We start from the raw sequence: 17746 nt of genomic DNA on the forward strand, positions 1-17746 counted from the left end.
TGGAGACCTTTTTGTCTACAAAACTTTTGCATCAAGGTACCTTTCAGTCTTTGGAACAACATACCTGTGTGAACAAACATTTTCAAGAATGAAATACATGAAGAAAAATTTGAGAACAAACTTGTCCGATGATAATCTCAGGTCACTGTTGATGTTAGGGACAACAAATCTAAAGCCAGAAATGTCTGCTATTTTGGCATCCAGGAAACAATTTCACCATTCACACTAATACAGGTGTTCATGTGCAGTGTATCAATGTGTTATTAAATAATAACATAATATTAAATAAATTGAATAAAATAATATTAAATAAATAATTAAAAACAACATCCATGTTTTGATTGTTTTTTATTTGGACCTCAAGTGTGTAGTCGGCCCCCGAACTGCTGTTTGATAGTTAATGCGGCCCTCGGGCTGAAAAGTTTGGAGACCCCTGATATAGAGCATAGAAGTGGTACACAGACATTACAGAGATTAGAGATTAATTGGTACTAGTGACCTATGGTAGTCTCATTCATAGTTTGCACAAGCAACAGCTTCTTTCAACTTTTCACAGCCAACTTGGAAAGTATTATTCAATACAGTATACTGTATTTCAGCTACATTATGGATTAAACAGGCTTTGAAATCTAACCACCATTTATAACATTGTTTCTATGGGAAAATGCATGCCAAATTCCAAACAACCAACTTAAAAATGAACTTTTGGAACACCACCCATTTGTAAGTTGGGGACTTCCTATAATGGGAAACTAGAAATAATCCATGGAGCGGTGGGAAAACCCTGATCTGAACACCCCCAAACTTTCTATTTGAAATCTAGATCCAGTTTTTGTAATTTGAGTCTATGTCTAATGAAACAAAAATTGCCAATTTGCAATTATAATTTATGGGTGACAGAAACAGGCAGAAATGAGCATGACACAAAGAAAGGTTTCAGTTTATTTTCACACTATGACAAATGTGGTTAGTTGGCTAAGAAGATTTTATCCTTAAAATATGCCATTTTACCCTGCTGATAATATCAAGTGCTGAAATCAGTTCTTCAGGTGAGAGAGAGCTCTTGTGCTTATTTTCTTTTAACAAATCAAGATGATGGAAAAAGAAGAGCATATGTCACATAGACTGGAATTGATGGTATCCGTGCTTTCAAGACCTACACCCAAAACCAAACCAAAATGAACATTAAAGTATTTATCTAACACTGAAATTAGTTAACTACAAAATGACTCATATTTAGCACTTAGTTCAGCAGAAAAATTGCAAAGCTGTTTCTTTGAACTTCTACTGAAGAGGCAGTTTCCCTTTAAATGAGTAAGGGGTAAATCTGGTCACTGTGCTTGCCTGCGAGGGGGCAAAGGATGTATTATCTGTACCTGGAATCTGGGTTTTGCAAGCAGAGTGAAGAGTCACTTTTGTCTTCTGAATAAGAAGCCAAAAGTCATCAAATAGAAGCCTGTACATGAACCACAGATGTTTCTTAAAGGACCTTTTTGCTAAAGGAAGCTCTAGAATCCAAAACATAGAACAACCTATTCCCACATTTTCACAGGAACATGATATTTTACAAGTGGAATATAATCTTTACTAATACCACTATAAATATATGTGTCCACTTTCTCTAGTGGTTAGTTCTCAGGACTAGAAGTCAGAACACTCAGGTTCTATTTCCTTCTGTCACTAACCACATCTGTTACCTCAAGCATGTCACTTAAACTGGCTATGCTTCAATCTATAAAATGGGATATTCACCTGTGAGGCTGTGGATTCATTAATGTTTTCAAAGCATGCTGAGATCCTCAAAGAAGAGGTATTATATAAACAAAAACTATTCATGTAACTTCAGATTTCTGTTACCTCCACAACCTGGTTGTTCATGTGAAACAACTAAATTAGGTCAATTTCATTTTGTGAATGGTTTTGGTTTAATGTTAACTCACACTTGCAGGAGGGACGTGAACAACTAGTTGACAGGCTAGTCGACTAGTCACTTCCCTCCCCCCTTGCTCCCTCTATCAGAAAGAGGCAGCAAGGGGGGAAGAGAGGAGGAGTGCTTTAAAGAGGCAGCGCTGTGTGGAGCCTGTGGTCACACCCCAGGCTCCACATGGTGTTCCACTTTGAAACACCAGTGGAGCCTGGGATCAGCTAGGGTCAGGCTTCCTGCAGCATTTCAAGGCGGCAGCGCCAGATGGAGCCCGGGATCAGCGGGGAGTCCCCAGCTGACTCCAGGCGGCACTGCCACTTTGAAACGCCATGTGCAGCTTGATGCCAGATTCCCTGTGGTGTTTCAAAGTGGCAGCACTGCACAGAGCTCAGAATCAAGGGGAATTCTCTAGCTGACCCTAGGAGCCACGGCACTGCTGCTTTGAAATGCCGTGCAGAGCACAGGGCCAGCGGGGAACTGTCCCCCCTGCTGGCCCCATGCTCTCTGCAGCACTTTCATCTGACGATCAATCCTCTGACGATCAATCCTCTGGGGTTTGATTTAGTGGGTCTAGTAAAGTCCCATTACATCAAACGCTGAGGCCACCCCCTCAGCACCGATACTCCTCACTGTCACAAGGAGTAAGGGAAGTCGATGGGAGCATTTCTCCCATCAACCTCCCACAGTGGGGCTGCCCCAGAAAATCAGTGAAAGGTACATCCACTCTAGCTATGCAATTCACGGAGCTGGAGCTGTGTATCTTGCATGCAGGAGCCTGCTCCACCCTTGGGGCCGCCTGTGTTGACTGTCCAGCCACTCCCAGGGTGGGCAGGACTTGAACCTACCATCCTATGCTCCCCAGGCTAGTGCTGTATTCACTCCAGAACCCACCACACCCTTCTACCTTCAGAGGGTCCCTTATCCTGCTTTCCTAATGACCTTCCTTAAGAGATACTTGAAGATAGAATCTTGCATGTTCCTATCAATGGCAAAGTGTTCCACTTTAAGCACATACACTATTACACTGGTCATCAGTATTTAGTCATGTAAAATCAGAACAGGAGGTTTTCCATTGATTGCCAATGACTTTGAATCAAGTCCAGTGCTTATAAGCATTTCATATTTTGGAATTCACACACATTTTTACTATTTTTTCCAGTCTTGTGTATCACTCTGAAAGAGTATCATATCAATATCTGAGCTTTTGGATTCTGAGGAATATTTATTTCACACAGATGTCATATCAACTTTTAAACAATGTAATACTATGCATGGTTGAGTTTATACACACACACACACACACACACACACACACACACACACACACACACACACATTTAAATACATACTTTACTTTTGCAGGATGGTTTTGTAATGCCAAACTTTTGGGTAAGTTGATCAGTACTGAATTCCCTCCACTTCCCATTGATCAGGCACTGTGCTTTTATTTCATATTTAACTTCTCGCTCTTGCCTAAGGCTTACAGGACTATGTTCAGCAGTAAAAGAAGATAAAGCTGGGTTGGTGTATTTGACTCTCTGAAAAGACATTGTATTCAGTTTAAAAATCTGTAATACACAATATTATGGTTATGACATTTGTTGTTAGAAAAACAATACCACATGGTATTTGAGATTTACATCCTCAGGATCACAGCAAGGACACATCTAAGCAGGACCTGACCAGATCATTAGCTGGATGGAAGATCTCCAAGAAAATCTGTTTCTAGGTACTGAATGGAATTGGTGAATCAATAGGTGATATTTTTTCCTGATTGTGTATTGAACAAATGGCCCACTAGAGATGCTGTCTTTTTAATTAGATGCAACAACTAAGCCTTGGCTAATAATGTTGCTAAGGCACTTTCAGTAGGAGTGTGAATATTTATCTCATGAGCCAAATTTTTGGTAATTATCCCTGCCTGCCCAAAACTGCTTTAGGAATTTCAAATGGACAAGATATTCTTCAGTTCTTGACCTGAGGGCCTCCACAGTGTCAGATCCTTATGCGCTATTAAACAATTGACATGTTTCAGTGATGAGTGAAATAATTCCTCTTTGCATAGGACACAGCACTGCAGTCTTTCCTGTGTCCAAAGTTCTTGTGAAATCAGTGGAAATTGGTCTGGAGTAAGGACTGTTGGTTTGGAGCTATAGTTTCTAAAGTGGTTTGTAATTCTGGATGAAAGGCACAATGGTCCAAGAGCTGTGTAAATGAATGAGACTTGACTGATGTCCGTGATGTTTCATTTGATGGCATAGATCACATTAGTGGATGTGCAGTTAAATGAGCCTCTGATATGGTGGCTGATGTGGTTGGGTCCAGTGATGAAACTGTTAGTGTAGATGTGTGGGCAGAGTTGGCACCGGGGCTGATTGCAGGCGTGAGTTCCAGGATGATTATGATGAAGGTGTTTTGCGTGGTTACTGGAAAAAAACTCTCACATATCCAAAAAGTGATGTTTCAGTTACTTATGCCAGGTCTGAGTTTGGTCCTATACAGGCAGTCCCTGAGTTACGCGGATCCGACTTACGTCGGATCTGCAGTTACGAACGGGGCCCTCCCTCTCCCTGGTCTGCTGGAGACCAGGGAGAGGAAGCAAAGCGGCGGAACACGCAGGCAGCGGACAGCCCAGACGCGTCTGGGCTGTCCACTGCCCGTGTGTTCCGCCGCTTTGCTCCCCGTCCCCCTGGTCTGCAGACCAGGGGGACGGGGACCAAAGCAGAGCAAAGCTACGGAGCCCGAGGGCAGCAGGACAGCCACGGCGCGTCTGGGCTGTCCCGCTACCCCCGTGCTCCGCGACTTTGCTCCGGACGCCTGTGGTACAGCAGCTGGGGCGCTGCCGGTTGGTCCTGTAGCGCCGCTCTGGGCGCTACTGGACCAACCCAGCAGCACCCCAGCTGCTCTGCCCCAGGCGTCCCCAAGTCAGCCGCTGCTGAAACTGACCAGTGGCTGACTACAGGAAGCTCCTGCCCCAGGCTTCCTGGAATCAGCCGCTGATCAGTTTCAGCAACAGCTGACTTGGGGATGCCTGGGGTTCTTAAGTTGAATCTATGTGTAAGTCAGAACTGGCGTCCAGATTCAGCCGCTGTCGAAACTGATCAGTTTCAGCAGCGGCTGAATCTGGACGCCAGTTCCGACTTACATACAGATTCAACTTAAAAACAAACCTACAGTCCCTATCTTGTACGTAACCCGGGGACTGCCTGTAAATGTAAGTCATTACATTTCCATACAAAAAGGAAAATAAATGAATTCCATACTATATTTTGGCCCCTTTGTGCTGGTTTAGTGGCAAAAAGGGACTGGACAACTACTGGATCTTCCCAGCTCAAGCAAGTCCCCACCTAGTATAAGGCAAGTGTAGCCATCGCTTATATCCACTTGTTTTAGCAGCTCCCAGTGTCTAGCTAGCTCAGGAATGAGAGAGTGTGTGACCAGACTGTTACTACGTTCATTCATCAGTGCACCCTTTTTATTTCTAATCGCAAGCCTGACCCTGAATGAAGAGAACTCCTGCTTACTTTGGTGGGAATTTAGTAGGATCATGCCCTTTATTTACTGGAAGCAATGGGAAGACTTGCAGGATTAGATCCTCTGTACTGCACCCGCACTATTTACAAACATCAAACTTAGCAATATGCTGTAGGACTTATTTGAACAGGAAATTGCTACTGGCCACATTAATTTTGCTAAATAAATGAAGTCACTGCATTGCTGATTCAAATCTGCAAGACACCACAAAACACAAAGGGAACTGAGTACTTTAAAATGGTTAAGATCGAAGTTCTCACTTTGGCATTTAACTGACATTTAAAACCAGACTCTTACAGGGAAGGAAAAATTAAAATGGTAACAGGTATGCTATGAAACACTTTCCAGTAAGCATCTCATTATGCAATTTACTACCAGTATTAGCATTTTCCAAAAGGCTATGCTGAGCTTTACCCTCCCTTTAGGAGAAAAAAAGTATTAGAATCTATATCGTGTACCTAATTATGTCCATTTTACTATGCCCATAAGAAAGAACATGTGACATGACGTTATATTAGGCAGGAGGCACTGCTGATATTTCATGTTACCTGTCAGCTACAGGTTGAACCTCCTGGTCTGGTCTGGCACTGGCACCCTCGGGACCTGCGTGGTCCCAAAACAGGTAGTTTGCCAGGCCAGGGGAGGTCAATGCTGCTGGACCACTCCCAGGCTCCTTTCTAGGCTGTGGGTCTCCCCAGGCTGTGGCTCCCCATCCTGCCACTGGCCCTGGTACCATTGGCCCAGCTGGGGCTTTCTGGAACCTGGGCTCCCTGCTCTGTTGCCATGCCCCTGGAGCCAGGGCTCTCTGGCTGCTTCCAGCCCTGCTCCGACGGCAGTTTGGTTTCCAGACTGGGCCAGGGCTGTCCTGCAGCTGCCAGGTCTCACCAGACTGCCAGCCCCATTGCCATGGGGGTTCTCGGCTGAGACTCCACAGCTCCCATGGGATTCCTGGCTGGTTCTCACTCCTGCCCTCTGGGGCAATTTGTTCCTGACAGACCATGGATGTTGTGGACCAGAGAGTCCCAGATTTGGGAGGTTCAACCTGTACTACTGTTCAAAACTGTGCTAGGAAAATCACATGAGAACGAGGTGTTCATGGATTTTCCAGTATTTCCTGATTGACACTTTAAAACACAGAGTGAATATTTTTATTTGTGGTATTTAAGTATTTTCATTTCTGATTCAAGTTAAAATGGTCATGTGCCAAGACAAGTGAATAGTCACTTTGCAGTCAGAAGGAAGGAAACTCATTAAGCTGTTTGTACTATACCACACCCTCATGATACATTTGTTTGCCTTTATTCTCAATCTCATATTATTACCTTAGACTTCGGACAGAATTTACATTATGCAAAAGAATAAATAGATAATAAATAATAAACATAATAATCAGATAAATAATAAACAGAATTTATGTAAGGCAAGTGGTGCTTTTATCTTACTTGAATGTAAAAGCTGTATGCTGAAGCTTCATGTCTGATTGCTCTTATCTCAAAGAAGAATCCATAAATGGAAATTATTTCTTCATGATATCGTGGCTCCTAAAAGATAATAAAAAAAATAACCTCTATCTAGAGTAATCTCAGAAATATGGGGGCAGAAGTCACAAATAATCCATTAGGAAAAATTTGTCTCATTTTGCTTGCCATGTAAAAGAAATACCGCAGTTACTGTGAAATTATATTTAAACTCTGCAATGAAAATCAAAGACATACATGAAAAATGATAATACTCTAGGTCCACAAAATGTTGCAAGGTGGAGTTTTAGATAGGAGGAAACTTTTAGGGTCAGGGAGATGTGTCTTGGAAGCTTGTTGTCTGTATCTTATTGTTCTTTGCTTCTATATGCTCATCAAATTCAAAGGTGTCTCCAATATGTATGTATAGTAACAGGGATGAAGGAGGATTAGGAATTTAGCCTGAAGGGAGGGCAGAGCAGAAAGGAAGGTATTCAGTTGTGTCTGATTGCATGTAGTAAGTTGTCTATTCATCCAGGGTGGCATTCCCTACCATGGAGAGGGCTAGTACAAGGCAAATACAGTACTTAAGCCTTATCTAGCCCTCAGAATGATATCTGAGGCCTAATCTACACTTAACAGCACTCCCCCACCTCTATTGATCTAACCTATGCAACTGTAGCTATGCTGTTTGCATAACTAAAGTCAAAGTACTTACCGCAGTGTCAGCCATGTGGTATGATTGACTGGGGCTGCTCTCCCATCAACTCTGGCTACTCTTCTCATCCTGGCAGAGTACAGGAGTTGACGGGAGAGCACGCATAGATCAATTTATCACATCTAAGCAGATGTGATAAATTGATCACCAGTGAATCAATTGCTGTAACATCGGTCCACTGTCTAGTGCAGACAAGCCCCAAGTCAAACATTCAGCCCTACAATACAGATTCAGGTACATGACAGGGTGTGCCAGTGCACACTTCTTCTTTCATGTGTCTCAGTCTGAAAGTGGTATTCAAGTCCATTCAGTCTCTGGCTCCATCAGAGAAAATTATGACAGTGAATTTTGTCTTGTAGATACTAGCCTATTTGGATTTAGACTGTAACAGATAACAGTCAGTTTACATAGGGCTTGAGTCAATGCCTACTGATGTCAATTCATTCCCAGCTCACTCTGAGCCCTTTTCGGGATCTACAGATACACTGAAAAATAAGACTTGGAAATAATACACATAGTCTAGCATTTCTACTTTGTCTTATTTATTTAAAATATTTGTTCTTTGTCCTTACAATGAAACTAAATGGACCAAGAAATGTAGCTCATCTTACTTGCTTTGTTTCAACATTTAAAATAGTTTACAGATCTGAGACCTTAGAAAACAGCTGCCACTTTTACAATAAAAAGTATTGATCAAAAATACTGGTATCCATTGAGAAACATACCAAAGTCTAGAAACACTCACCATGCAGCTTTGATTTCTTTGATACATACCTGTTTAAGCAGCAGCCCAAATCTCACAGCTTGCATGGAAAAATCTCCCTTCAATGTCATGTCACCACCATTCTCTAGCTGAAAGAAAAGGAAAATATGCCCCATTTTATTCACTATATTATTGAATAAATAATTCAATATATTATTTAAAAGAAGCACAAAGCTAGGTACAAGGAACGTATGACTGTTTCTGCAGCTTTCTCAGTGAGGCAATTTTCACAGAAATGAATGTTCTATATATACATTGACAATGTATGGTAGATTGCACAGTTTTTCTTCCTCCTGGTTCCCCCCTCTCTCTTCTCCCCTATTTAGTTTGGGTCTGCACATCCTAAAATCAAAACTCCAGTCATCTGAAGAAGTGAGCTGTGCTCAAGAAAGCTCATGATACCATCTACATGTTTTGTTAGTCTATAAAGTGCTACCAGGCCATTTGTTGTTTTTTAAGTTTATCCTGTACAGACTAACTCGGCTACCCCCTGAAGTGTCTAAACAATTAGTGTCATGGGATCCAATTCTTCGGTTCTGCATCTTGTGTAGTCATTTGCACTTGTGCTAAGTGACTGTAAAGTGAGTGTTAAATTGTACCAAATCGGAGTATTAGCATTTTACACCTGCCACACCATTATAAAAAAAAGCACACAAGTTGCAAGGAAATAGAGAATCAGGGCCATAATATAAAAAAGATCTTTTAAATGAAGCAGAGTATATTTATGTTGTGGAAAGATATGCTGCAATGTTCTGATTCAAGTTTCTATTTCATTATTATTTCAGTATTTTCTGTTAAAAGTAGCATTAACTCCCCTACACATTTTTCCCTCTTGAGATACGCAGCGGTTGAACTAGGCAGCCAATTGCAACAAAGCTCCCAAATGGAGAGGAAATCAGTGCAAACTAGTAGGAAGAAGCAAGTTCTGCACAGCTATGCACTGTCTTTCTCTTCCCAATTTGCAAGGTCTTTGATTTCAATGGGAAACATACCTGTTTATCCCATGTATGAATTTGTCCCCATCTGCTTATGTGACCCTCCCACCCCAATACAGAGTAATAGAAGTGTCTAAGAAGACTCTCAGAAAGTATAGCTGGGTGTTTCTGTAAAACAGCATAAAAATATCAGATTACCCATTACAATACTTAAAACTGAGACAAAAATTGCCAAATCAAAGCTATTTTGTATAGGAAAAAAAATAGACTACCAGCTTCTTTAGGCCAGAGAATAATCTGTTATTCTGTTTGTACATTACCTGACACAATGAGACACATATCCCAATCAGGGCTTTGAGGTACTACGTCACAACAAAATATAGGATAAGGTTTGTGCTCCAATGAATCTTTCTCTAGATATTCAAACTCTTAGTTTTTAAACAATGTAGAAGCAGACCAACTTACTGCATGGTAATGGTTGGACAGAATCTGCGTCAGCCATGGCAGCGGGAGAATGTTAATCTGCCGTAAATCCTTCAGATGCTTACCTTCACGGTTTGGGGGGGAAAGTTTGGTAAATAACATTGTATTATTACAAGGAATTAAAGCAGAGATATTGCAGAGAACGGTGATATTGCAGGAAAAAAATGAAATGTCCTTTAACTGCACTGTGGCCACACACACAATGAACCATCTGTGAGTACCAAATGTGGGATTCTAACACCAAAATCAGAAGCCCCAATACCACTTCAGCTGAAGAAGTAACGTGTTGCTATATTTTCAGGCCAACACTCCAGATGGAGAACCAATCCAATGTATTCTGAGTTATGGCAATAGGGGAGGATCCAAACACAGAAGTCCACTAAAAATTTATCACCCAGCCTCACTTCAGCCATGTAAGCCATGGAAGGGTTGTTGCGCACATCATCCACAAAAGGCTCTAGGGAGGGGCATTCTGAGTGGTCAGCATCATGATGCACATGTTCATGTGCAGACTGCTGCTTGCATATTAATAATTCCTGCTTGCATCCAATTGAGCAATTTTTCATATCCCTGTCCTGGAAGAATTAGTCCACATTGGGGATTTGGGAACATCTGAAGATAAGATCCAATAAAATGCTAAAGAAACAAAAATATTGGACTAGATTTGTGTAAACGATATACCTCACAGATAGGTTTTTACATTGATTTGGAAGTTACTGGGTTCTGCAGAACCCCTTAGTCACTTGTCCTTCACCTGTAGGCAGGGAAGCTTGACAGGATTGCTGGGCCTTGGGAAACATGTGTGTGTATGCGTGTGGGGGGGGGGTGCTGTTTCCTGCTCCTGGAAAGGGTGGGGTCTCAGACACAAGGAGTGGGGCTGGGCAGCCAGCCCCCTAGAGCTATCTGGACAGCATGGGCCTCTCCCCACTACTGGCTTTCAGAGCTGGTCACAGTGCATGGTGTGGGTTCTGGAGCACTGGCTGGCCTGCCTGTGGAGAGTACATTTTAAAGGCCAATATTTTTCATATATTTCAGGGAAGTCCAACTTTAAACATTGAAATATTGATAACTATTTTCCTACAAGTGAGCCAAGTTTTCACTTTTTAGTCTGCATGCATGAAAAAGAAGTATGTAACTATGTAAGTTAAGCAGACAGTTGCCTAATTAGTTGATGTGGCCATGCTCATTGGGTGCCTAAACTGAGCTTTTGCACATACTCCGTTTTTGTGAATGTAATTTCAAATGTCAGTTTGAAAGTGTGGGCTAATGTTTCTTAGGTCACAAACATAGTATAAACTTACTTGAAGAAATTCCATGTAAACGAAGGGATTGGAAAACAGTTACATATCTCTGTCCTACTTCCCTTTCCAGAAAGGAACATCTCTCGTGTAAGCTAAACACAAAACAAAGTACCAGAAAAATTAACCCAAAATTATTTAATATACAGACTCTAAATTCAGCTGTTTAGGTTTTGTTTTGTGCGTGTATCTCTCAACATACTAGCTTTCAATTGGACGGTATTTGACCCATTCATAAGAAAACTTTATAGCATAAGATTAAAACCTCCTCTCACTGGTTTTTAAAAGTAAAATTGACTTCTTGGAAGTTGTGCTTGTGCACTGATGCTAGGATTTGCATACACATGGTCACCAAATTCCACACATATAAGTAACAAAAACAAAAACAATCCACATAGTGAGTCTGCTTTTAAAAGTGCAAATGACTATTGCCTCTCAAAAGGAAATGAAAACATTATTGCACACGTTTCTCAGAATTCTTTAGGAAACAGGCTGTCGCTTACTCAAGGTAGATCAAGGCAGGGACCAGCTCAAGACACACAGATTATTTTTCCATTACTCAAAAATTGCCCTCAAAACAAAAGTTTCCCTGCCCATACCAAGCCCATATTGTTGCATTAAACTCTTTCCATCACAGTCACTGCTGCCAGTCTCCTCACTACAGAAAATTACAACAAGTGGTTTGGACAATTTTTAAAGTCTGATTCGATCTCTCTCTGTCTCTGTCTCTCTTTCCCTTCCTCTCCCTCCTTTTTTATTTCTCATTTCTGAATCCAGGTGCTCTTAATATCATGAGTTTAGCTGAACAGAGATTGGAAGGTGAGGAAAATTATAATTCCTATGTAAAACGTCTCTAAAATGATCTAAAATAGCTAACGTGAGCATGTGACCATCACAGATGTGATGAACTGGGGAAGTGGGGGCACAACTTTCTATGACTAGGTGCAACTCAGTTTTCCTGTTCAGTAGCGTACTGTTGCCTGCCTAAATACAGAGTTTAATTAAAGGAAGCCATACAGGAACTGTTGAGAGGCCAAGCAGGAAAGGTACATCAATGACACAGATAAGTCACCACCATGTGCACAGTTTCAAAGGAGATAACAATAGCAGGGCCATCAGCTGAGAGAAGTTACATAACTGGCTTTGTCCAGACTAGGATGTTTTACTCTTCCCAAGGCTTAGCCTGGGATCGAAGGAGATTCAAAAGAAACCTGGCAGGGTGGAAATGGTCAGAGACAGGCCAGCCAATGGGAACAAGGCAGGGGGCTTCCAAGAGCACAGAGGCAGCTGCCTCAAATTTTGCTCCAGGGTCTGGTGAGACTATTGGCTTCCCTGGTGAGAGATGCTGCTCAGGGTGTATTAGTGAAAAAGTTGCCAGGCTGGGAGAACTCCCTGAGGGTATGTCTACACTGCACATGAAGTCTGGGCTGCTACTCAGGTTTGAACCCAACCCCCATTCCTGTCCTCACACAGATCAGTCTGCTAGATCAGGAAGCACTTAGGACCTGAACAGAAAGTGGTGTGACATTTTGCACTAACTCAGAATCTCTCAGCTCTGGCCTTCCTTCATTTGCACATTAGATTTCAAAGGTGGCAGTGCATGCTCTTCAGCCATGACACCAGGGTGGAAAAATCACCCCTGAATACCATGCTCTCAAACTCTCCATTAACCTGACCCTACCTGCCACCAGAGAGGCATAAATTCACAGGACTGAGGGAAATTTCACTGCACAAAGTGTAGTATGACCCCATCAGCTGCAGTCACTCTGCCTGGCAGAATGGTCCTCTGCAAACTCTCCTCAGTTAACAAATGCACACATTATTTTTCAATCTTTGAATATAAGCACGAGGGACAAATATGTTGTTGTGGAAAATGTGAGTACAGAGCACACTCCGCAGGCACCGACTTTCTTCTGTCTGGGTGGGTGCTCTACCCTTGCTCTGGCCTGAGAACCCGCCCTAGCCCAGCCTCTGCTTTGCCTCCTTCCTGAGGCCCTGCCCTGATGATTCCCACCCCCATTCCACCTCTCTTCTAAGCATGCCCAACCATCACTCCATCTCTTCCTGCCCCTGCTCCATTTCTTCCCCCAGTACTTCCCGCCCATCAACAAACAGCTGATCAGCAGGGATCAGAGGTGGGTGGGTGTTGGCCAGCTGATCAGCAGGGTTTTTTTTTTCCTTTGGGTTTTCCAGCCCTGGATCACCCACGGAGTCAGCACCTATGGAACGCTCACTCTTTCTTGCATGCACTCTTTGACATCACTGCTGACAGAGAAGGATTAAAATAGGTATTTCTGGCCTTCCATATCTGACATTTTTCATGCACTTCTGTACATGGGCCTGCCACGTCAAACACTGAAACTTTTATTCTTTCAGTATTAGTAATTGGGTGGCTAGAGTTCTCTTTTCTTCAGTCAGGAACAATGCATTTAAATTAAGCTTGCATCAAAAAGATTTCCAGCTAATTTGCTATAGTGAAGTTCACTAACTCTTCCTGAATCCAGTAACATTGAAACTCTAGTGGATTCCACCAGAACCCATGTTAGGGATTATGGAGGAAGATGACATTTTACTGTGAAAATCTATGTCCTGCCTCCAGTGTTAGATTTCATTAGTACGTAGGCTCTGGAAAACCTTTTCGGCATTTAAGCTTTTCGGAAGCTTAAATAATACCTGCTGAATTGAACCCATTAACATCTTCAAAACGGAATAATGCATTTATTTAAGCATGTTGCTCTTCACATTTACCAATATTTAGTGATATCCAAAATACTAATTATAAATGTAAACAAAAATGTTAAATGCACTGGTCACAGTTATAGTTTAACCTCCAAAAATCAGTGACGCGCTTCACTTGGCTTTGCATTTGGTTTTAGTCAAAGGAATTGGGGAAAATCCTACACCATTAGTCCATTGTAGCCTCCCTGAGCTCCCTGAGGCATTATGGAGTGTAAGTCATGACAGAATGTGGTTTATGGTCATTTCCATTCATTCAGTAACTTGTTTTCTTTCTGCCTTTGACATTAACAAACAGACTTCATTACAGGCAGAATTAGAATGCGCTGCCAATGCCTAGAGGCAAATTGCATGGCAAATTATTTTTAAAAAGCAACAACAGGAGGCAAAATTTGTTAATTGTTTTACTGTGTTACTGCATGATATTTCTCATCCAAATATTCCCAATTTTGACTGCGATCTGACAGTCATGCAGAGTTTTATTATGCGAAGGGTGCCTTAAAAGTTGTTTGCTTTAATAACCTGTATATAATGGTTAGGCACTTGTGTGTTATGTATTGATTAATAAGAAATAGACTCTTCAAGATAAAATCCTTGCCACACTTGAAGGATACAGTCCCAGGCAGACTGTATCCTAAACAAAGCTGTTCACTTATCTACCCACATCACTTAGATGGTATTTGATAAGACAAAATGTCTTTCACCCTATATTTCCCAGGTAGGTATTAGCGAAGCAAATCTATCAAGGCTCTTGCTTTGTTTCTTATGTAATTCATAGGTGTTTTCATGCAGTTTTCTATAGATAGTTCACCACAGATGTATCAGATAGGAGTATAACCTTCACTACTGCAAAGAATACAACTGCAGGTCTGAAGGACACTGTTTGCAACTGCAACAACTCATAAAAGGAAGCTTTAAAAGGAAATCACAGAATCATATGAAGAGAAGAAACCTCGGGACGTCATCAAGTCCAACCTCCTGCCCAAAGCAGGACCAACCCCAACTAAATCATTCCAGCCAGGTCTTTGTCAAGCTGGGACTTAAAAACCTCTAGAGATGGAGATTCTACCTCCCCGCCAGGTAACCCATTCCAGTGCTTTACCGCCCTCTTAGTAAAATAGTTTTTCCTAATATCCAACGTGGACCTCTCTCACTGCAACTTGAGGCCATTGCTCCACATTCTGTCAGCTGGCACCACTGAGAACAGCCACTTTCCATCCTCTTTATGTAGTTAAAGGCTGCTATCAAATCCCTCCTATTCTTTTCTTTGGTAGACTAAATAAGCCCAAATCCCTCAGCCTCTCTTTGTAAGTTATGCACTCCAGACCCCTAATCATTTTCTTTGTCCTCTGGACTTTTTCCAATGCTTTCACCTACTTTCTGTAATGGGGGGAGGGAGGGCAGAATTGGATGCAATACTCCAGATGTGGCCTCACCAGTGCTGAATAAAGGGGAATAATCACTTCTCTAGATATAATGTATCCTAACATGTTGTTAGCCTTCTTGGCTACAAAGGCACACTGTTGACTCATATCCAGCGTCTAATCCCCAGGCCTTTTTCTGCTGAACTTCTGCCTAGCCAGTCAGTCTGCAACCTCTAACAGTTCTTGGGATTCTTCTATCCCAAGTCCAGGACTCTAAACATCTCCTTGTTGAACCTCATCAGATTTCTTTTGGCCCAGTCCTCCAATTTGTTTAAGTTACTCTGAACCCTATCCTCCAATGTATCTACCTCTCCCCCTAGCTTAGTTTCATCTGTGAATTTGATGAGGGTGCAAACCATCCCCTCATCTAGGTCATTAATAAAGATATTAAACAAAACCAGCCCCAGACTAATATTGGTGGTCTGATTCTCAGAGTTGCTTAGCACCCATAGCTCCCACGTATTTTCAACTGCTGAGTACTATGTTTTTTAAAGAGATCATTACAGACCAGAAATGAGTTGTAATTCTTCCCATTCATGTTTGTGGCAGTAAAAGTACCTGCCCATTATTGAAAAGGTCAGTGCTGACTAGGCCTCCATTATTACTGTTTCTCATCTCAGAAAGTGCTGAAGGAACTTAAAAGGGGTTTCCCCCACTTCTATTTGTTTTGAAGGAGAAATGACTGCATATGAGTAGAATTTACTCACGTAAGAAAGAGATTAACACACAGCAAATTCATGTAACCATTAGAAGAAATTATCTTTGTTGCAAATGCTTGTTTTTAGGGTAAGAAAGAATTGATGTTTCATAACACTGTCAGATACAGTAGGCAACAGCCGTGCCTGGTTTCTCTGTACAGTCTGCTACCCCAAACTGAATAAGGCTAATGGGGTAGGCCCTGAAAGGCTTGCCGCCTTGGAGATTCTCCGTAAAGTTCAGGATATGGTTTAATAAAAATAATAAATGGGCTAAGTCTTGAACTCAGTCAGAATGACCATTGAAATCTATTAATCTAACAAATGGGGCAACTGAAGCACAAAAATGAATGTATATGCCTAAGAGCATGCAGTGAGTCAGTGTTAAATGCCAGACTCTCACCTACGGGAAGGATTTCCCTTTCTACCTAAGCTCCTTAACTGCTGTGGCAGGGGAAAGGGACTTGAAAAAAACATGGGTTCCACTTGGGAAGAGTGACTGTAGGTTGTTTTACTAGGCCCTCTGCACACTCCTCAGAACCAAATGCTGCTACCGTGACTGGCCAGCCCTGCTGCTCTCTGGGCTGCCTAAACTACTATGGAGACTAAAGGGGTCAAGCTTAAGGAAAACAAGCAGAAACATCTGCCCATTAGAGCACACTCCTTTCCAGCACCTGGAATGGAACCCAAGAGTCCAGAGGCTCCCTCACTAACAAAGTGTCCCATTCTGCTCTAGTTCTAGTTCATATGTTGATAAATGCAAATTAATGTACATTGGAAAAAATAATCCCAACTATACATACAATATGATGGGGACTAATTTAGCTATAACCATTCATGGAAAGAGGAATAACAGTTAATTCCAACTAAGGACTTAGTTTGAATTAATGTTTCACTGCCACGTGTAGCCGCGCGGCAGTGAGTTCGGGCTAGTGAAATTTCAAAATGGCGACCAGATGGGAACACGCAAATAAAGCCCGGGATATTTAAATCCCGGGCTTCATTTGCAACTCCGGTCACCTCATTTGCCTACCTAGCTCAAATTAACGAGCTAGTGTAGACATACCCTTGGAGTCATTGTGGATAGTTCTCTGAAAACATCCACTCAATGTGCAGCAGCAGTCAAAAAAGCAAACAATGTTAGGAATCATTAAAAAAGGGATAGAGAATAAGACAGAGAATATCTTATTGCCTCTCTATAAAACCAGGGAATGCCCACATCTTGAATAGTGTCTACAGATGTGGTCGCCTCATCTCAAAAAAGATATATTGCTTTTGGAAAAGGTTCAGAAAAGGGCAACACAAATGATTAGAGATTTGGAACAGGTTCCATATGAAGAGAGATTAAAAAGACTGGGACTTTTCATCCTAGAAAAGAGGAGAGTAAGGGGGGATATGATAGAAGTATATAAAATCATGACAGTTATAGAGAAAGTGAATAAGGAAAAGTTATTTACTTGTTCCCATAACATAAGAACTAGGGGTCATCAAATGAAATTAATAGGTAGCTGGTTTAAAACAAACAAAAGAAAGTTTTTCTTCACGCAGTGCAGTCGACCTGTGGAACTCCTTGCCAGAGGATGTTCTGAAGATCAGGAATTTAACAGGGTTAAAAAAAGAACTAAATAAATTTATGGCAGTTAGGTCCATCAATGGCTATTAGCCAGGATGGGTAGGAATGATATCCCTAGCTTCTGTTTGTCAGAGGCTGGAAATGGATGACAGGAGAGGGATCATGTGATGATTACCTGTTCTGTTCACTCCCTCTGGGGCATCTGG

The 17746-nt window shown here is 41.8% G+C and overlaps 1 protein-coding gene across 2 annotated transcripts in view; it reads right to left on the bottom strand.

Annotated features, from left to right (window-relative positions):
* Nucleotides 1–913: 913 nt before the first annotated feature.
* Nucleotides 914–17746, bottom strand: part of BTBD16 (BTB domain containing 16) — a 48749-nt gene continuing 31916 nt past the window's right edge. Inside the window, exons 12-17 of one of the 2 annotated variants that reach the window (XM_075935336.1) lie at nucleotides 11116–11207; nucleotides 9797–9879; nucleotides 8408–8485; nucleotides 6901–6999; nucleotides 3279–3462; nucleotides 914–1156 (exon numbers count right to left, since the gene is read on the bottom strand). In XM_075935336.1, the coding sequence (XP_075791451.1) occupies nucleotides 1080–1156; nucleotides 3279–3462; nucleotides 6901–6999; nucleotides 8408–8485; nucleotides 9797–9879; nucleotides 11116–11207 (613 nt within the window). In that variant the 3' untranslated portion in view covers nucleotides 914–1079. Of the gene's footprint in view, nucleotides 1157–3273; nucleotides 3463–6900; nucleotides 7000–8407; nucleotides 8486–9796; nucleotides 9880–11115; nucleotides 11208–17746 lie in introns of both variants that reach the window. The other variant, XM_006111441.3, reaches the window with a different exon arrangement.

The sequence above is a fragment of the Pelodiscus sinensis genome, chromosome 8 (assembly GCF_049634645.1).
Source record: "Pelodiscus sinensis isolate JC-2024 chromosome 8, ASM4963464v1, whole genome shotgun sequence".
NCBI classification, from domain to species: Eukaryota; Metazoa; Chordata; order Testudines; family Trionychidae; genus Pelodiscus; species Pelodiscus sinensis.